This window comes from Schistocerca cancellata, chromosome 3 (genome assembly GCF_023864275.1).
Source record: "Schistocerca cancellata isolate TAMUIC-IGC-003103 chromosome 3, iqSchCanc2.1, whole genome shotgun sequence".
In the NCBI taxonomy this organism is placed as follows: Eukaryota; Metazoa; Arthropoda; class Insecta; order Orthoptera; family Acrididae; genus Schistocerca; species Schistocerca cancellata.
Window position 1 is genome coordinate 73,488,391 of NC_064628.1, and position 22,204 is coordinate 73,510,594.

Sequence of the window (22,204 nt, forward strand, 5' to 3'; positions counted from 1 at the left end):
ACAGGATAGATTAGCATGGAGAGCTGCATCAAGCTAGTCTCAGAACTAAAGACAACAACAACAACAAGCTTATAAAGACCGTTTTAGAACACGACGTCATGTTATCAACTACTGAATACGTACTACCAGATATTAGTTACTTAACGTCAAATGAGAACAGGACATCAGAATGACAAACTGTTTAAACTATAACTGCACGAAAATAGCAGCGTAAAACAAACTTCAAATAGTCTGGAGAAGAAGGTAGGGGCTAAAATGCATTCTTGGATCTTCTTACAACATGAACTCTCAGTTGGTAGTTCCTTAAATAGGTGAATGGCACGTGGTCGATATCTCGCCACGAAACCAACACCGGTAAGCTGGCCAGCAAACAGGTTATCCCACGTGCGACACATACAGTTCCTGAAAAATAAAATCGGAGTGACTTTGTAATGTTTTCCACGTTCTTGCCTAGAAAAGGTGTGAACAAGGATTTCTTGCCTACAATTAGCTACAATGGCCTCGTTGGCGAAGAGGCGTTAAACCATAATCTTCCTTTGTAGGAAATATATTGCAGACACATTTTCTTCTAGGTGGATGTCAGAACATTGTCCTTGCTGAACGACTGCATATCTGTATCTATAAATGTTGTTAGCCTGACGACATTAATGACAACAAAAATACACTGCACGATTTAAGTGGTCTGTAACGTATATGGTTCACAAATGCAATTCACACAGCACGAGCAACTTTTGTATTCATCAGACTGCTAGGAAAGTTATTTCGTCTGTTATAAAACTCAGAAGGAAGATTAAAATAGAGATACGTACGTGGTCATTACGGCGTGGTATGCTACCAACGTATCTGATTTTTGCTGTTATTCTCCAGTCCTGATTTTTAGAACACAGAGTACCTTAACAGTGAAGGTCTGCATTTTCCATCCCTCTGTTAAGCTTAGACAGGAAGGCCACCTTTAATCTGTTTGAAGGTTTTAAGTTTGTAGTCGTTTCATCGGACAGGTAAACGGGTGCTAGGATGATAGGTAGCAACGCTTATGTAATGTTGTCCCATTAATATTCTCCTCAGAACTGCATTTTGTGACCTCTTTCCGATAATGAAGAAACGCGAAAAGTTGAAAATTGTTTGTGAGATTGAATCTGTCGCTAGTGGTTACTAACAGTTCTAACGGAAAATGTGGACCGGAATAAGTTGAGTTATGGCATGAAACTAAGTTACAAACCCTCTATACGGTCTAATAGATTCGTAGCATAGTACACTAGAAACGGTTTATAACAGAAGAATAGAGGATGTAAAGTAACTCATAATTTACAATGTATAGATCCAGTGTCAGTGAGGGAAGATGATAAACATAAACTAAACCAGCCCAAAATAAATACGTTAGCCTCGCTTGCGGTACATAATCAGAAAGACAATGAAGACTGGTTCACCTTCTAGAACAGGGGAAAATATGTGCTACCCCTTAATGTTCCGCAATGAAAGAGTGGGAGATTGTGAGAAATGACGGGAGACGCTTATCAGGGTTTAGGTCTACATCCTTAGCGATATGATACGAGAGTGGGATAACGTTGCTTATCAACCGGTGTTTGATATTCCTGCACCCTACAGCGCGGACCACGCATGAGGCGTTGGAAATAAAAACAGAGAAGCGATATAGTGCTGGGTGCGGCTATTTAAGCCCTCAGACTGGGCAGAAGCAGCACAGCGCCGGGTTTATCCTCCAGCAGACATGAGGACTCTGGTGAGTACCTAACAGAACTATGTGGCAAGTCTGGTACCTTGACAGTGTCACTGTTCGCTTCTAGAGTTGCAGCATTTCGAAGCCACAGCCTTTTCTTTTTTTCTTTTTTTTTTTTTTTTTTTTTGTCGAGGATCTATGTCTTTAATCGATGCCTAAACAATATTTCAAGAATCTTTCCAAGAACTGTTTACGTCTCGGTTGAAAACAAGAAGTGGTGCAATATTTTGGTAAATGTAGTAACCGAGAGATGGTAATCCTCCAGTAATCTTTCCTTTTACGGGGCGCTGCACTGTTTCTTTCATAAATTTAATGGCGAAAATTTATATTTTTAAAATATAGTGGTATTATAATATTGAAGTATATATTGAGATTGTGGCTGACGAAGCACAGGGAATTAGGTTTCCGCGTTATCATTTTGCCGAGGTCATTCGAGATGGACCTTCTAACACTTCCACTCGCCCAGCTGCAACTTTTCCCGTGTCCAAAATCATGGGTAACGTCGTTGTTACTACCAAATTTCGTGTCCCGTACAGTTAATTGCAAATAAAGCTACTGGATCTGTATGGTGCCTATTTTAGGTTCCTATGTGTATCGTTACAAGAGGTGCTTTCTAGACGTAGACATCCATTACGCCAAGATCATCAAAACTAATCATTCTTTGACAATACAACATACTCTCCGTTTCTCTCTCTCTCTCTCTCTCTCTCTCCTCTCTCTCTCTCTCTCTCTCTCTCTCTCTGCGTTCTCCGGCAGCATTATTACTCTAAAAATGGGAGCTGTGGTATCATCTATTATGGGTTTTCCTGGTGTGTCACCGCGTGTGAGGTGTAGAGTAGCAAAGAGTAGAGTCGGAAAGTTGGACAAAAGTGGAGAATACTCGGAGCTAAGATCAGTTTGGATTTAGGTGGGGATTAGGAACGAGAGAGGCTATTCTGGCTCTGAGACTTCTTATCGAAAAGCAATAGTAGGAAATTACACCAACTTTATTGTCTTTGTAGACCCGGAAAAGGCATTTGACAAGAAATGTTCAGAGTACTGAACAAAGCGCGTCTAAAATACAAAGACATGGTGGTGTCACTCAGGTTCTTTAAGAACGAAGTGACTGTCTAGCAACTTCCATAAGTTGAAAGAAGCAAAAATTAAAATAGGCGTAAGATAAGGCTGTGCTATATCTCCTCTTGTATTCAGTGCTTACAGCCAGGAAGCTACAGACACAGTGACTGACCTTGGGTCAAAATTATTGGACAGAAGATAGACATGCTGCGATAGGTAATACTGCTGCGGCAACGGAGATGAAAGGTGATCTACAGAAGGATTTCAGCACAATGGAAACGATTTTCTGGAATGCTACAGTATGAGAATATACAAGAAGAAGAATAAAGTGACGGTGGGCAGTGCTGAAGAAGAATATGTTCCTCTAATGATGTGAATAGGACAAGAGAAGTGAGAAGTTATAGCGGTATTTACCTATTTGGGAAGCAGGCTCACGAGGAATGGTAGAAGCCAGAAATGAATTATGAGCAGAATACAGCAGGTGAAAATTGCATTTAATTTGAGAGCTATCAAACTCACTAGCACGAATATGTCTGGAAACAAGTAAAGGAACCATAAAATCATTTTTTTTTTTTTTTTTTTTTTGGAGTGTGGTCATATATGGGTAAGAGATGCGGACAGCGGAAACAAGAAGGAAGACATATAGACTTTGTGAGATTTAGTGTTACAGAAGGATGTCCAGATTAATGTAAATAATTATTATTTGTCACCATAGTTGTTTCCATGAAATCAAAATTCCCGCCTTGAAGAAAGGGTTACTCTCGTCCTTCTGCTTTCAAGTTCCTGAACTCGCATCATGATACTGTACCCCCACAGTGATATACTTACTCGTATATACACTTTTAATTGATTGCGCATGTTTTTGTCACTACTCCTGTGTATTCACAATACTTCTTACCAACCAGACATCCACTCCCTGCCATAGAAATACCGTTGCACTTGAGTTCTTTGCTGGATTCCTGGATGAATGAGATCTGAAACAGAGGTAGGGAGTACTCCACTACATTTTTCTGTAGTAATCTTTCGGATGTTTCTTTGCTTGTTGGTAAATGCTTACAAGTGAGCATCGTAAGCAGGAAATCGGAAAACGCAGTATCGGATGCTTTTACGTTTAAGAAGGCGTTAAGTGATGAAACAGTTTCAGTTCACAGTATTTATTCCAAGCATTTACAGTCGTTTACGTGACTTATGTCGCTTATTTGGGGAAGATACTGGTTAAGTTAAATAGCGTTAATTCTTTACTTAGTCACATGAAGTTGAAACGTCCCCTTATAAAAATTATACACGACTGTGCTTAAACTGACACACAATATTTTTTTTAGCGCAACGCAATCTGACTTTCAAAAGTCCCTACAAAAGAATGGCCCTAACATGAACCTATACCTTTCACAAATCACTTACCTCACAAAAATCTTCGTTACTCGAACTACTGCAATACGGCGAGCGCCACTACTACCAGCTAAATAAAAGATTCAAACTACTGAAGGCACTAACTACTGATAGGCATAGTTAGCAAATGAAAGATTTTAATAGAGAACAAACAATGTATTTACCTTAATAGTCATCAAAAGTCATAATATATACAGCAGCTCATGACATCAATTTTTACAAATTTCAAAACTCCGTCATTTCTCTCCCCACATCCACCACTACTGGCGGCTCACCTCCAACTGCGCATCGCTACGCGCTGTTAACATCCAGCTGCCGCTGCCCAACACTACAATGGCAGACAACAATGCAAACTAGCCACAGACTGCACACAGCACAGCCAGTGATTTTCATACAGAGCGCTACGTAACGTTGCCAATAAGAAAACATAAACAGCCTACTTACAAAGTGGCTCCAGAGAGTTGTCGAACGTTTATGGTGTTGATGTATACTGATCAGCAAGAGCATTATGACGACCGAGCTACTATCGATATAAACCAATCCAGGCGACAGCAGTGCCAACTGATAGGGAATGACCACTATACAGACAAGCGCACAGTGCCCGTAGTATCAGTGAACGTGCTGTCCGCCTGTAGAATAGAGAAGGCGCGCGATATATCTGAGTTTGATCGAGGGCAGATTCCGATGACCCGGAAGCTCGGCATCAGTATTCCGGAAACTGCATGATTTATAGGGTGTTCAAGGAGTGCTGTGGTACGTGGCTTCAACAAGTGGCGATACCAAGGTGAAACCACGTCCAGACGTTGTGGGGTTGGACGGCCACCCCGCATTGCAGATGTCGGATGTCGTAGGCTAGGAAGACTGGCGGCGTACTGTGGCGGAACTGCCGGCCGCGGTGGTCTTGCGGTTCTAGGCGCTGCAGTCCGGAACGGCGGGACTGCTACGGTCGCAGGTTCGAATCCTGCCTCGGGCATGGATGTGTGTGATGTCTTTAAGTTAGTTAGGTTTAAGTAGTTCTAAGTTCTAGGGGACTGATGACCTCAGATGTTAAGTCCCATAGTGCTCAGAGCCATTTGAACTGTGGCGGAACTAACATCACACCCTAATGTTGGAGTACAAATATGTCTGAACACACAGTGCACTGAACTCACTCCTAACGATTGGTCTCCGCAGCCGACGACCTACGCATGTGCCAATGACAACACCACGACATCGGCAACGACGACTGGAATGGCTACGTGACTGTCAGCATTGGACGTGGGCGCACTGGCAGACCGCTGCATGGTCTGACGAATCCCGATATCTACTTCATCGTGTCAATGAGAGGGCGCGAATCTGTAGTCTTCCATGGGAACAGCTCCTTGACAACTGTTCTGCAGGGCGGAGATAAGAAGGCGGCGGCCCGGTTATGCTCTGGGGAACACTTGACGTTGCCATCCATGGGTCCGGTGAAGGTCGAGCAAGACACCATGATGGCCATGGACTGTCGGACACTGGTTGCAGACCACGTACTCCTCTTCAAGACGATCATGTATCCCGATGGCAGTGGTATTTTTCAACAAGTTAATCCGTTATGTCACAAGGCCAGGAACGTGATGGAGTGCTATGAGGAATACAGCAGCAAGTTCTAAATGATCTGCTACCCCTCCCCTCCCCCCCGCCCCAACTCACCAGATATAAACCCGTTCGAATACGAGGTGCATTCCAGTTCTCAGGCCTCCGATTTTTTTTCTCCGGACTGGAAAGAGATAGAAACATTCGCATTGTTTTAAAATGAGGCCGCGTTCATTGTCAATACGTCCCAGAGATGGCAGCACCGTACGGCAGATGGAATTTTACCGCCAGCGGCGAGAATGAGAACTGATTTACATACTTAACATGGCGACGTTTTCCTTACTTGAACAGCGTGCAATCATTCGCTTTCTGAATTTGCGTGGTGTGAAGCCAATTGAAATTCATCGACAGTTGAAGGAGACATGTGGTGATGGAGTTATGGATGTGTCGAAAGTGCGTTCGTGGGTGCGACAGTTTAATGAAGGCAGAACATCGCGTGACAACAAACCGAAACAACCTCGGGCTCGCACAAGCCGGTCTGACGACATAATCGAGAAAGTGGAGAGAATTGTTTTGGGGGATCGCCGAATCACTGTTGAACAGATCGCCTCAAGAGTTGGCATTTCTGTGGGTTCTGTGCACACAATCCTGCATGACGACCTGAAAATGCGAAAAGTGTCATCCAGGTGGGTGCCACGAATGCTGACGGACGACCACATGGCTGCCCGTGTGGCATGTTGCAAAGCAATGTTGACGCGCAACGACAGCATGAATGGGACTTTCTTTTCGTCGGTTGTGACAATGGATGAGACGTGGATGCCATTTTTCAATCCAGAAACAAAGCGCCAGTCAGCTCAATGGAAGCACGCAGATTCACCGCCACCAAAAAAATTTCGGGTAACCGCCAGTGCTGAAAAAATGATTGTGTCCATGTTCTGGGACAGCGAGGGCGTAATCCTTACCAATTGCGTTCCAAAGGGCAATACGGTAATAGGTGCATCCTACGAAAATGTTTTGAAGAACAAATTCCTTCCTGCACTGCAACAAAAACGTCCGGGAAGGGCTGCGCGTGTGCTGTTTCATCAAGACAACGCACCCGCACATCAAGCTAACGTTACGCAATGGTCTCTTCGTGATAACAACTTTGAAGTGATTCCTCATGCTCCCTACTCACCTGACCTGGCTCCTAGTGACTTTTGGCTTTTTCCAACAATGGAAGACACTCTCCGTGGCCGCACATTCACCAGCCGTGCTGCTATTGCCTCAGCGATTTTCCAGTGGTCAAAACAGACTCCTAAAGAAGCCTTCGCCGCTGCCATGGAATCATGGCGTCAGCGTTGTGAAAAATGTGTACGTCTACAGGGCGATTACGTCGAGAAGTAACGCCAGTTTCATCGATTTCGGGTGAGTAGTTAATTAGAAAAAAAATCGGAGGCCTTAGAACTTGAATGCACCTCGTACATCTGAGATGTGACTGAACATGGAGTCAGAGCTTGTCGCCCCCCCCCCCCCCGCCCCCCTCCCCTCCCTGGAATTTACGGGAATTAGGTGAATTGTGTGTGTAGGTGTTATACCATCTTCCTCCAGCGAGCAAAGCCTCATTACTTCCATGGCAGGACACATCGCCGCTGTTAACCGTGCCAAAGGTGGACACAATGGCTATTGGATAGGTAGTCATAATGTTCCATCGGATCAGTGTAGTTCGTATTTCAGTCTGCGTACTTTAGACAAATAGGTGAAAGGGTTAGAGAAAGATGTATGATACGAACAATGTAGTAACAGAACATCAAACAGGGTAAAATAATTACCTCTAAAAATATAGCTGAGCTACTAAGGAGAAATTGAAACCTTATGGATGACGAGAAATGTGATCTTGCCTCCGTAGAAACATTGTGCCTACGGTGAAGCAAAGAACTTAAACGAGCATGTAATGCTCTATTCGTCGGGAACAACAGTGACACCTAAACACTTGATACCTAAAGTACTATATAAATCCCGCATATACGAAAAGTACCGTCACATAAATTCTTTATTCACTTCGCACCTATGCCACTGAAATGAAATGTCGTATGGTTAGGGCCTTCCGTCGGGTAGACCGGTCGCCTGGTGCAAGTCTTTTGAGTTGACGCCACTTCGGCGACTTGCGTGTCGATATGGATGAGATGATGATGATAACAACACAACACCCAGTCCATGAGTGGAGAAAATCTCTGACCTAGCCAGGAATCAAACCCGGGCTCCTTAGCATGGCGTTCTGTCGTGCTGATCACTCAGCTATCGAGGCAGACTGATAATTACAAATATACAGCTTAACGTATGACTTAACAATGACTGTAATTTCACTTTAATAGGAATGTTAACCTCTTAGCTATTTGTCAAATAGAGTTACCAAAAGAAAGAGGAATATCGATGTCAGCCTTCGTTGAATTAAGGGTACATGTTGCCTACGCAGATAAAATGAAGCCGCGCGGGATTAGCCGAGCGCCGGCACGGTAGCTCAGCGTGTTCGGTCAGAGGGCTGCGTGCTCTCTGTAATTAAAAAAAAAAAAACTGAGTCAAGGATTCAACGATCAACATGAACGGATGTTCAGAACAGAAAAGCGGTCTAAGGCGCTGCAGTCATGGACTGTGCGGCTGGTCCCGGCGGAGGTTCGAGTCCTCCCTCGGGTATGGGTGTGTGTTTTTGTCCTTAGGATAATTTACTTTAAGTAGCGTATAAGCTTAGGGACTGATGACCTTAGTAGTTAAGTCCCATAAGATTTCACACACATTTTAACATTTGATAAAATGAAAATTTAAAATGAGTCTTTTTAAGCAACTGAAAGCACTCACGAGAAAAAAATATACCTGCTCTAGAGGCTGAATAAAATTAGCTAAAATCACAAGAAAAATGAGTCAAACACTGTAAGTAAATTAAAGAAGTGGACAACTCTTCGATAGAGGCACTATCAGAAAAAATATATACACTCCTGGAAATGGAAAAAAGAACACATTGACACCGGTGTGTCAGACCCACCATACTTGCTCCGGACACTGCGAGAGGGCTGTACAAGCAATGATCACACGCACGGCACAGCGGACACACCAGGAACCGCGGTGTTGGCCGTCGAATGGCGCTAGCTGCGCAGCATTTGTGCACCGCCGCCGTCAGTGTCAGCCAGTTTGCCGTGGCATACGGAGCTCCATCGCAGTCTTTAACACTGGTAGCATGCCGCGACAGCGTGGACGTGAACCGTATGTGCAGTTGACGGACTTTGAGCGAGGGCGTATAGTGGGCATGCGGGAGGCCGGGTGGACGTACCGCCGAATTGCTCGACACGTGGGGCGTGAGGTCTCCACAGTACATCGATGTTGTCGCCAGTGGTCGGCGGAAGGTGCACGTGCCCGTCGACCTGGGACCGGACCGCAGCGACGCACGGATGCACGCCAAGACCGTAGGATCCTACGCAGTGCCGTAGGGGACCGCACCGCCACTTCCCAGCAAATTAGGGACACTGTTGCTCCTGGGGTATCGGCGAGGACCATTCGCAACCGTCTCCATGAAGCTGGGCTACGGTCCCGCACACCGTTAGGCCGTCTTCCGCTCACGCCCCAACATCGTGCAGCCCGCCTCCAGTGGTGTCGCGACAGGCGTGAATGGAGGGACGAATGGAGACGTGTCGTCTTCAGCGATGAGAGTCGCTTCTGCCTTGGTGCCAATGATGGTCGTATGCGTGTTTGGCGCCGTGCAGGTGAGCGCCACAATCAGGACTGCATACGACCGAGGCACACAGGGCCAACACCCGGCATCATGGTGTGGGGAGCGATCTCCTACACTGGCCGTACACCACTGGTGATCGTCGAGGGGACACTGAATAGTGCACGGTACATCCAAACCGTCATCGAACCCATCGTTCTACCATTCCTAGACCGGCAAGGGAACTTGCTGTTCCAACAGGACAATGCACGTCCGCATGTATCCCGTGCCACCCAACGTGCTCTACAAGGTGTAAGTCAACTACCCTGGCCAGCAAGATCTCCGGATCTGTCCCCCATTGAGCATGTTTGGGACTGGATGAAGCGTCGTCTCACGCGGTCTGCACGTCCAGCACGAACGCTGGTCCAACTGAGGCGCCAGGTGGAAATGGCATGGCAAGCCGTTCCACAGGACTACATCCAGCATCTCTACGATCGTCTCTATGGGAGAATAGCAGCCTGCATTGCTGCGAAAGGTGGATATACACTGTACTAGTGCCGACATTGTGCATGCTCTGTTGCCTGTGTCTATGTGTCTGTGGTTCTGTCAGTGTGATCATGTGATGTATCTGACCCCAGGAACGTGTCAATAAAGTTTCCCCTTCCTGGGACAATGAATTCACGGTGTTCTTATTTCAATTTCCAGGAGTGTATTTATATCAACATGTTTTAAAGTTTTCAGATTCAGTCTGTGTGTCTGTGTGTTTTGGATATACGTACGCCAGATAATTGATCTTGGATATATTGTGATGCATTACTGATGTATCAAATGACATGAGATTTACGAATAGCTTCTTTTGATGACGGAAGCTTCACAGTCTCATTATGTTCAGCAGTTGTGTGAAATAACACTATAACCTCTTTTGTTATAGGTAGTCCTGAGTGCTGTGCTCGCAGCTGCCATCGCCAGACCAGGTGGCATGCCTGAAGTTGAGCCCTTACCATGCTCGACAAAGACAGGCGCATCCGGTGCTGTCATCTTGAAAGACAGAATTGGAACCAACATGCAAGCTGAAGACGCCACATCAACTAGCAGTGAATCGGCCGAGGCTGAAACGGCCAGTTACGAAAGGACCAGCCTGACTCCTTCCACTGAAATACCTGACACTCCCATAGTAACCAGCTTGAATGTAAATCGCAAGATAGATCTTGCTTCTAGTAGCAAAATGCCGTCGACTGGTTCCATTATTTCGTCTCAAGTGTCGTCAGCTCCCACTAATGTTCCTAATCTTCAACATATTGGTAGTTCCGAGATTTCCGAGTCGTCTGCTTCTGCCGAAAGACTTGACAGTTCCACAGAAAGCAAGTTGAAAGCGAGCAGTAAGATAGCTCTCACTACTGGTGCCCAAGTGCGCACAGATAGCTCCATTAGTCACCCTGAAACGTCGCCAGCTCCTACCAATGCCGCTATTCTTCAGCACACTGATAGCTCCGAAACTTTTAACTCATCTCCTTCCGCCGAAAAAGCTGACTGTTCACCGGAGAGCATGTTGAAGACCGACTCTAAAGTAGGTCTCGCTTCAGGTAGGAAAGTGCTTTCTCCTAGCTCCATTAGTCTGTTTCAAACGACTTCAGCTCCTAAGAATGCTGCTAGTGTTCAGGATATTGACAGCTCAGAAAGGTCCAACTTGTCTCCTTCTGCCAAAAGACCTGACACTTCCACAGAAAGCAATTTGAAAGCCAATAGTGAGATGACTTTCGCAACTGATGGCCAAGTGCACTCAGAGGGATCGATTAGTCGGTCTCAAACGTCGTCAGTTCCAAAGAATCCCGCTAGTCTTCAGGACACTGACAGCTCCGAAGTTTCCATCTCGTCTCCTTCCGCCGAAAAAGCTGACTGTTCCCCGGAGAGCATGTCGAACACCAGCCACAAAGTAGGCCTCGCTTCTGGTGGCAAAGCGCCCTCAACTGGCTCCATTAGTCACACTCAAACGTCGTCAGCTCCAAAGAGTGCTGCTAGTCTTCAGGCTATTGACAGCTCCGAGACATCCAACTCTTCTCCTTCGGCCGAAAGACCTGACAGCTCCTCACAAAGCAAGTTGAACGACATTAGTAAGTTAGCTCTGGCTTCTGGTGGCCAAGCGCCCTCAGCTGGCTCCATTAGTCAGTATGAAATGTCGTCACCTTCTAAGAATGCTGCTAGTCTTCAGGATATTGACAGCTCCGAGACGTCCAACTTGCCTCCTTCTGCCGAAAGACCTTGCAGTTCCTCGGAAAGCGTGTTAGACGACAACAGTTCGGTGACTCTCTCTTCTGCTCGTAAAATTCCCTCACCTGACTATGTTAGTCCCTCTGAGAGATATCCGTCCCTTAATAATGTAGAGAGAGTCCCACATTTTGAAACCTCCGGTGTCTCTGAACCTGTTCAAAGGCCGAGCAATGACTTACCTGCCAGCAATACATTTCAGAATCTTCCTGTCAGTAACTTGAGTGCCACTTCTTCTGTTAACTCCCAAGCAAGCGTTTCTGAAAGTCTGGACAATATTGCTAGTGTAGATATCTCTGGGGCATTTCAACCTGTCAAGAAGCCCAAAACTGATTCACCTGCTAGCTCCTCCTTTGGGCATCTTCCTGCCAGCAATATTCCAGCGAGCCCCTCTGCTGACTCCGAAGAAGAGATTTCTCCCGCCAGTGATCCTCGCTATCCCATCAGTAGCCTAACACCTGCCTCTACTGGGCTTGGATTGTACAATGTCGTCAACCATTGGCTTTGTACTAGGCCTTTCTACAGCCCTCCAGCAAACAGTGGCAGTGAGAGCCTTCCGCTTACAATGACATACCCACCTCCCACTTCTAACAAGGGCAAGTTTAGTCATACCATATGCAGCCCGTTTACTGGTCTTTCTGTAGATAGTTTCTCACCTGACATTTTGGCTCACTCCAGCAACGCTATGGACGCTGCTCACTGTGCATCTCTCGCCGACGGGCTAGTCAACTTCACTCCGACTCTGCGACACCTGTCACACGATGAATTTAGTAAGGTGAGGCATTAGTTTTAAGTTTGAACAAATAAAAGGTTTTCCTGTTGAATGAGCTTTTACATTTGTCTATCTGCGGAAAATCTCAAGGTTTACCCATATGGAAGTATCCTCGTGAACCATAGCCAAGAGGAATGCACATTACCAAAAGAGATTCAAGATACTGTGCGTAGGAAAGGCTCGCTGACAGAGGTCAAAATCTGTTAAGAAATTTAAGGGCCTTAGCAGCCCATTGTATATACACTCCTGGAAATGGAAAAAAGAACACATTGACACCGGTGTGTCAGACCCACCATACTTGCTCCGGACACTGCGAGAGGGCTGTACAAGCAATGATCACACGCACGGCACAGCGGACACACCAGGAACCGCGGTGTTGGCCGTCGAATGGCGCTAGCTGCGCAGCATTTGTGCACCGCCGCCGTCAGTGTCAGTCAGTTTGCCGTGGCATACGGAGCTCCATCGCAGTCTTTAACACTGGTAGCATGCCGCGACAGCGTGGACGTGAACCGTATGTGCAGTTGACGGACTTTGAGCGAGGGCGTATAGTGGGCATGCGGGAGGCCGGGTGGACGTACCGCCGAATTGCTCAACACGTGGGGCGTGAGGTCTCCACAGTACATCGATGTTGTCGCCAGTGGTCGGCGGGAGGTGCCCGTCGACCTGGGACCGGACCGCAGCGACGCACGGATGCACGCCAAGACCGTAGGATCCTACGCAGTGCCGTAGGGGACCGCACCGCCACTTCCCAGCAAATTAGGGACACTGTTGCTCCTGGGGTATCGGCGAGGACCATTCGCAACCGTCTCCATGAAGCTGGGCTACGGTCCCGCACACCCTTAGGCCGTCTTCCGCTCACGCCCCAACATCGTGTAGCCCGCCTCCAGTGGTGTCGCGACAGGCGTGAATGGAGGGACGAATGGAGACGTGTCGTCTTCAGCGATGAGAGTCGCTTCTGCCTTGGTGCCAATGATGGTCGTATGCGTGTTTGGCGCCGTGCAGGTGAGCGCCACAATCAGGACTGCATACGACCGAGGCACACAGGGCCAACACCCGGCATCATGGTGTGGGGAGCGATCTCCTACACTGGCCGTACACCACTGGTGATCGTCGAGGGGACACTGAATAGTGCACGGTACATCCAAACCGTCATCGAACCCATCGTTCTACCATTCCTAGACCGGCAAGGGAACTTGCTGTTCCAACAGGACAATGCACGTCCGCATGTATCCCGTGCCACCCAACGTGCTCTACAAGGTGTAAGTCAACTACCCTGGCCAGCAAGATCTCCGGATCTGTGCCCCATTGAGCATGTTTGGGACTGGATGAAGCGTCGTCTCACGCGGTCTGCACGTCCAGCACGAACGCTGGTCCAACTGAGGCGCCAGGTGGAAATGGCATGGCAAGCCGTTCCACAGGACTACATCCAGCATCTCTACGATCGTCTCCATGGGAGAATAGCAGCCTGCATTGCTGCGAAAGGTGGATATACACTGTACTAGTGCCGACATTGTGCATGCTCTGTTGCCTGTGTCTATGTGCCTGTGGTTCTGTCAGTGTGATCATGTGATGTATCTGACCCCAGGAATGTGTCAATAAAGTTTCCCCTTCCTGGGACAATGAATTCACGGTGTTCTTATTTCAATTTCCAGGAGTGTAAGTAAATCATTGACTCACAATAACGTTCATACTATTCTCATCAACAAGCATTCACGTTTTGCAATACTTTCTAGGGATCGTCTTAGTAGTGTAAGATGTTGATGCAATCAAAACCAACTAAGAAAACTTTGGAATGGTATAGTAGATAACATTTCATTTTCTGGGTATCATCGCCAACGTATTTGTTATATGTTTCTCTGGATTTATTTTAACTTTCAGCTGTTAAATGGGAGTTCCAGAGCCGTATTCCTCAGTGCTAGATAAAGCACTCTGTAACCACTGAGAAAAACAACTGACTTAGTTTGACATTAGAAACACTAAGATTTTCATTAACTTTAAAATTCGCAAGTGCTTATTGGAGATGGAGGTACCAGGAAGAAGACCAATTGGACGGCGTAAAAAGATTTGGTCAGGCCAGGTTAAGGAAGATCTCAATAGGAGAGGAGTAACATGGAATGTAGTGGAGAGGGAAAAGCTATACCAGGACAGAAACTAATGGCGACATATCGCTCACCAAGTTCCTACCCGGCTCGCTGGAAGGATATCCTGATGATGAGATGCTTATTTATTTTAGGGAATCGCCTTCCTGAACTACACAACACGACTCTGATCGTCTCAAAACTGATTGGCCCAAAATGAGCTCTGTCTTTCGTCAACAACACTGTTTCAGATTTTACATGTACATATTCTAAATGTCAGACGAAAATTCTTCATACGTGCGTTAGTACTTTAGAATTAGGTAGTGAACTTGATTTTCATCTTTAAGGATTTACTCTCAGGAAATGTGGGTGGAGGTTATAGAGCATTTCACGTAGTTGCAGTGAAGCAAAGCTCTTACTCCAAGGAAACATCATACTGAAGAAAGGTTTAAAAGGTAAAATACACTCCGGAAACGTTACTGCCCATGACTGGAGAAATATGAGGCAACCGGCCCGTATAAATATATTCAGCGGCAGGGTCCGCAGCTCGTGGTCGTGCGGTAGCGTTCTCGATTCCCACGCCCGGGTTCCCGGGTTCGATTCCCGGCGGGGTCAGGGATTTTCTCTGCCTCGTGATGACTGGGTGTTGTGTGCTGTCCTTAGGTTAGTTAGGTTTAAGTAGTTCTAAGTTCTATGGAACTGATGACCATAGATGTTAAGTCCCGTAGTGCTCAGAGCCATTTGAACCATTTTTTTCAGCGGCAGGAAACGCTCTTTTAAACATAAAAAAGCCAAACACTTGGATTAGAGGAACCACTTGTAGGCAACTGGGAGTGTCCAGGGCTTAATACGCTGCCCTGCGTTGGGGTGACAGTCCCTCTGCTCAAGGAACCAGCCCCTGATTCACTCGGTGAGATTTTTCCGTTAGTATCAGACAGTCAAACAAAAAAATGGTTCAAATGGCTCTGAGGACTAAACAGCGTAGGTCATCAGTCCCCTAGAACTTAGAACTACTTAAACATAACTAACCTAAGGACATCACACACATCCATGACCGAGGCAGGATTCGAACCTGCGACCGTAGAGGTCGAGCGGTTCCAGACTGAAGCGGCTGGAACCGCTCGGCCACCTCGGCCGGCAGACAGTCAAACAGAACGGCTGGATGAGGAGCAGGAGAAATAAACTGACGAGTAAAACGGACCTGGCAAACTTTTCCCTTACGAAAACACGTCAGAATAAATCCGGATGCTCTGGCGGTAGCCCACGAATGCTCATCTAGAATGTAAAGGTCTTAAGTTGACTTAACTGCGACAATAACTATGGTTGAAAAAAATATTAAGGCTCAGAAAAATCAGAGGTTGGCAGGACTTCTAGAACTTTCTTCGTTGGATTCCTAGAGATAAGAGGAGAATAAGGTGTTGATTAAGGAAAGTGAGTAGGTGACATTAGCTAACATACGGGAAAGATAGAGAAATGTGTAGTTGAGGAGCATGGGGCGTGGAGGTCTGGAGAAGGCAGTGTTTAACAGTGAATGTTGAATGCCTCTGGACAGGTTTGCAGATAGTTTAATTGAAAACAGGAGCTCCTCTCATTAAGCTTTTGCGTTAAATACTTACACATATAATTGCTAGTGGCCGATCTCAGGGACGATCAGTTCCGTTGCAGCACAAATAAAGGCAAACGCGGAGAAGAACTGGCTGACGACCTGTCTTAGAATGGAGAATAAAGAAAAGGAAATCTACGTCAGTAGCTTTTGCATACTTGGAAACAGCTTTGAACAATGTCGACTGGAAAGGAAAATTTGTAGGTATCGGGGGTACAATACAGGGAACAACGCGTTATTAACCAATTGTACAAAAACTAGACTGCCGCTAAGAGAGTCGAATAGCATAAAATGCAAGTAAAAGTCGGAAACGGCGTGACACAGAATTGTAGTGTCCCCTGGATGTTATTCGTTCTGTGTAATGAGCAACCAATAGGGGAAATCAAGGATAAATTTTGAAGGGAAATTCACGGACCAAAAATAAGAGATATAAGGCCCTACAACAGCGCAGCAAATTAAGCCCTGGACACTCTCAGTTGACTGCAAGTGGTTCCTCTAATAGAAGTGTTTCTTTGGCTTTCTGATGTTTAAAAGAGTGTTTTCTGCCGCTGAGTATCTTTATACGGGATAAGAGATATAAGATATTGTAATTCTATCATAGGTGGCAGAAGGCTTGCAAGAGCAGCAAACGCAGTGTGTGTAACGTCTTGAAATGTTATCAGATGAACATAAACAGAAGGGAAACAAGAGTAGTTAAGCTTGGTATTTAATATTAGCGAATAATGTCCCATATCTCTGTGCTAGTCTGCTTATTATATCTTTATTTCTTCGTCTGTCATGTGATGCTTTGCTTTCAGTGCAGTACGATTGCTGTAATTTGTATACTATGTGGTCCCACAGACTTATGTTAAGTTTATCGCTAACTTTATCTCTGTTAAACCTCATTGCTTTCTTTGATTTAATTGAACAGTTTATAACCAAATAAATAATTAAATTAAGTGTGGCTGTGAAATAGGTCTTTTTCTGAGACACCAGCAGCTGTCACGGTCAATTATTCAAAACCAGTCTTAATCGCATTTATTATTATTATACCGCCAACCGGTTTCAATCAGACGCAGGGGTCATCTTCTTGGCGTTTACACCATTGGTCGACTGCTGGTGGTGTCACTCCTGTCTACATGACGGCGGGAAAGTTTCCTGCCGTTACATAGAAAGGAGTGACACCACCAGCAGTCGACCAGTGGAAGATGACCCCTACGTCGGGTTGAAACCGGTTGGCGGTATAATAATAAAAAATGCGATTAAGACTGTTTTTGAATAACTGATTAATCGTACCAACCGGTGCTTCATCTCCACAACCACGTTGTCCACAAAGCTCTCACGGTATTGTCGCTGCAGGTCGGAGCATTGTTGACGGCCTCGGATCGGGCGGACGCCGCCCACTTCCCCGGCACTCCAGTGTGTTCCGTTGTCGGACCATCTGCTTCACCGGTGAGGCTATCTGCAGGCTCCGGCACTTCCGCCACCTCGCGCTGCCACTCATCAAACACCGTCGTCATCGGTGGCGTTCCTGTCCGCTTACTGGCGCCACCAGCTGCACAACCTAAGAGGCAGTACCCAGGCTCCATCTACTTTGATGGCATTCCTGTATCTACCGCTGTCCAACAGGCAGCAGTACCAGTGAATCCTGCTTACAACATCTTCAACTTCCGTGGCGTCCCTGTTCATACCGTAGGCCAATCCGCAGCTGTGCCACTGAGTGTGACATCAAACACCGTCAACTTCTATGGTCGGACTGCTGGCCCTGTGGTATGAACAGTCAACCTGGCGCCATCACGTTCTCTGATGTCCCTGCTGGCGCACCAGCTTAGCTTATGATTGCGATCAATTATCGACAGATCCATTCACGAGGAACCATAGAGAAGCTGTTAAGCAGTTTCCACATCTGCAGTTGTTTCTGAAATAGATGGGTACAAAAATATGAATCGTTCAACGACGAAATACGACGATCTCTAAATTGATTGTGTGAAGAAATTAACCCAATCCTGTACTCGATTTTGTTACTGACTTGAATAAAAATACATTTGTCAGTGGAGTTTGATTTGCTTTTTTTAAATTGTTCCTTATCTTATAATCTAATTTCGTCCCATGCGCTTTACGAACTACTTACAGATTAAGGCATGAATACTGAAACAAAAACTACAGCAAATACAACCAGTCATCATACACAGAAGAATAGACCAGAAGGTAGATATTAGGAACAGGGAATCGGAAAGTATAATACACAAGGCTGTAGTTTACATTGCAGAAGACAACACAAGTAGAGAAGATTCATACATACCATTTGTCTGAAATCCCTTGAAGGCCAAAACATTACACAGAAGAAATAGGATACAAAAATGGCAGAAATAGCACTAAACCAGTTTAGTAAAGAAAAATATTTTGAAAAATATGTATCTTTGTGTTTATGGCCAGATAACAGGAATGAAATTCGGAAAATACGAGTACGTTATTCAATGTAGGAAGACATAAAATTGGAAAACGGGTCCCTTTAATATAAATGAAACAAGTAAATAAATAAAGCTAATCAACGTTTACTATTAGACTTGCGTTTAGAAGTTTGGAACTCCGACAGAAAAACACTGAACAAAGGTTATGGGAACTCAACCAGATGACAATGGCATTATCGAGTTCCATATCATCTCGAAATCGATGGAAACAAATTCGTTTTTTCATCTGCAAGAAAGGGTAATACTTGCGAGGTTAGCGAATGTAGAATCCAATAATTTCATAAATCCTGTCCATAAAATTATAGCGAGTGTTACGTTTTTGTTACAAAAGTAAATCTCAGTCACGTTGTTGGCGCATTCTTTCTGGAGGGCACAGTCTTCAAACTTGAAATAGTTGTCAGATTTCCACCTCTCACTGGGATGCTAGGATGGAGACATTCATTGCAGAACTGGCTACCACAGCAGGATTCCCGAACGTCTTTGTGTGCCACGTGTTGTGTTTGTGGCACGACTCATGCGACGAGGTAGGTGCCACACACGCTGAACGAAGCTGGGCGTGTGCTTGCAGTCAAACGGACGGACCCTGATTGTCATCCCTCCGGTCACCTGGCTCTCCCCGCGTTGACTTGGCGCGGCCTCTACCCAGCACGGAAGTAACACAGCTGTATGAATAAAATAAAGTATTATGTTGACTGCCAAGCCTCTCGGTGCCATCACTGGTTTGCTATTCCTTCTCAGCTCTCCGCCGTCTCCCACCCCGCATCTTAGCCACCCCTCCAAAACCTCCCCCCCCCCTTTTGTCGTCTCTGGGACAATAACATTAAAATGCGATGATTTCGGTTTTTTACAACAACGACTGTAGAGGGTGAGCGAAGTGCTGGGATCAAAGAGGGTGTAAGACAGGGATGTAGTCTTTCGCCCCTACTGTTGAATCTATACATGGTAAAGCAACGACGGAAATAAAAGAAAATTTCAAGTATGGAATGCAAACTCAAGGTGAGAGGTTATCAATGATAAGATTCGTTGAAGAGACTGCCATCCTCAGTGGAAGTAAAGAAAAATTGCAGGATCTGTTGTGGTGCTACAGAAGAATGTTGAAAATTAGGTGGACTCATGAGGTAAGGAATGAGGTTCTCCCCAGAATCTGCGAGGAAAAGAACGTATGATAAACAGTGCCTACAAGAAGGGACAGAATGATAGGACATCTGTTAGGACATACGGGAATAACTTTTGTGGTACTAGAGGAGGATGTAGAGAGTAAATATTGTAGAGGGAAACAAAGATTGGAATACGAGTACATCCAGAAAATAACTGAGGACGTAGGTTGCAACTGCTACTTCACAAAAAAAAAAAAGCGCTGATGGTAGAAAAGACGCATCAGCGTCGTCGAATGTGGTTGGTAGCCACGCAAAATCTGCTGTGCGCTTCACAGCATACATCAGTTACACTTGTTGATCCACGTTCCTCTGAAATCAACCTACTGATAGCGGTCCAGAAATGCCCATTCGCTTGGCATTATTTGATCTTGATTCTGGTTGGTAAGTACTTTTGGTGTACATAATGCACACAGTTTGTGATATCCAAGGTTTTATCGGGAAAATCATGTAAATTGTGGAAAAACATTTCAATTGTAGATCCTTTCACTTCACAATTCAATTGTAGATCCTATTGAACGCAAGGTTCGAATGACAGAACGCACTCTGCGACTGAAGGAAGCAGCGACTTACGAAGCCATTTTGTTTTATTTTACTTACAATGTGTAACAACTTGTGAAATAAATCAATTATTTCTGAGACACCATAATCAGGAGATGCTCCATTCGTGAAACTTAGTTTTAATCTTCCAACATTGACATGTAATCGAACAATGGTTAAATTTCGAACAAGCCACTTCTGCACCATATAGTATACTTGTAGGGCTTTTACTTCTTTTTTCAGGTGTTGCCTAATTTTTACTGTTATAATTTGAAACATTTGCAAGTAGCGTCTTATAACGCGCCAAGGAAATTGAAAACTTTACGAGGCCAATCCTAAAAGTAAGGTCTCCTATTTTTTTTATAAGCACATTGGCCTATTTATTTCTATAATGGTTTACATCAGTTTACAGCTTGAACATTTAGCTGTTTTTTCGGCATAATCACCATTTCTGTCGACGCGTTTTTGGAGACGCTGTGGCAGTTTTGTATGCCCATGTAATACCAGCTCGCCGCCATGCTATTCAGAAAGTTATGAAGCTCTTCTTTCACCTCGTCATCGGAGATGAATCGCTTTACGGCCAAATGTTGTTTTAACCAGTCTAGAAAGTGGTCCTGTTCGGTTGCAAGGCGGTGAAGATATGCTCGTGATGCATCAGCGGGTGAAGCACTCTTCATAACAGTGTGACCAACTGCCACACAAACAGAGTTCTGTACTTATAAAAAAATAGGAGACCTTACTTTTGGTATTACCCTCGTATATTCCTACTCTCGTTTATGCGAAATAAAGAATTAAGTGACATACATGTGTGGTACTTCCTTTGTTTTTAGGGCGATCAAAAAGCTTCCGATCGGAGGCCATACAGTCCAGAATCGGTAAGCCAATCATGCTAAATAGCTGCGAGAGCATTGAGGCAGTCATCCCACCGATACGCCACGTTGAAGATCGCCGCTTGGTAAAACACTTTGTCGTACTTCATGAGGGAGTCCGTAATTGCCTGCTACACATTCTCGTCCGGTAGGAATCGTTAGACTTTTCGAGGCGTTCTTTAAGGGACTAAAGCCGTGACAGTCGCCTGGGGAGAGACCAGCGCTATACGGCGGGTACTTGAGTATCTCTGACTTGAAGTGGTGCAACTTCTGCTTTACGACATTTGTGATACGGGGATGTGCGGTATTACGAATCATCAGGGTCTCTTGGGCACCATTCCCCAACTGTGGTTTTCGGCGGACATGGTTCAAGTTCCGCATTTACCACACGGCCGTCGGGAAGGTACGAATGTTACCCTGTTCCTTTGACTACAAGTCAGTGCTTATATATCCGCATCGGAGTCATGCTACGTTCATATACGGCGGGTGAACTTTAATAAAGCCGAACAATTGAAGGGATGGATTCCTGATCGGAAATGGATGAAATAAGGTCCTACGAACATGTGTCCGGAAACGCATCCTTACCACGGTAGATGGCGCTGACGAATGACAGTTCATCTGACCATGTATCGTGTGCTCTTTGTGTGTTACGGGATGTGCGATTCACGTAGCGTACTGTAAGCAGCAAAATGGTTCGGAATTCATGTTGGGAACAAGCCGAGATGGTGTTTTTGTACGGTTAAGCAGATGGAAACTGTCGGGAGTGGCACGGCTATTCCAAAACAAGTAACCTCATAGACTCAAACCACGTCAAACATCTCAAGCCCTTTTAGGACGTTTGTGTGATCATCGCCCCTTTCAGACAAACGATCGTGCAGGGAGGCGGCGGACTGCTCGTACACCATACGGTGCGTGGCGGAGGGTACCTCGTACCACAACTAGCATCTTCTCTCCCTGTTCCACTCCCAAACAGAACGAGGGAAAAAGGACTGCCTATATGCCTCTGTACGAGTCCTGATTTCTCTTATCTTATCTTTGTGGTCTTTCCGCGAAATATAAGTTG

At 45.5% G+C, this 22,204-nt stretch overlaps 1 protein-coding gene across 1 annotated transcript in view; it reads left to right on the plus strand.

Annotated features, from left to right (window-relative positions):
• The first annotated feature begins 1,726 nt into the window (after positions 1–1,726).
• The window catches only part of LOC126176103 (mucin-17-like), a 38,647-nt gene continuing 18,169 nt past the window's right edge, over positions 1,727–22,204 (plus strand). Inside the window, exons 1-3 of the mRNA XM_049923241.1 lie at positions 1,727–1,738; positions 10,342–12,450; positions 17,467–17,877. Of these exons, the coding sequence (XP_049779198.1) occupies positions 1,727–1,738; positions 10,342–12,450; positions 17,467–17,877 (2,532 nt within the window). The remainder of the gene's footprint in view (positions 1,739–10,341; positions 12,451–17,466; positions 17,878–22,204) is intronic.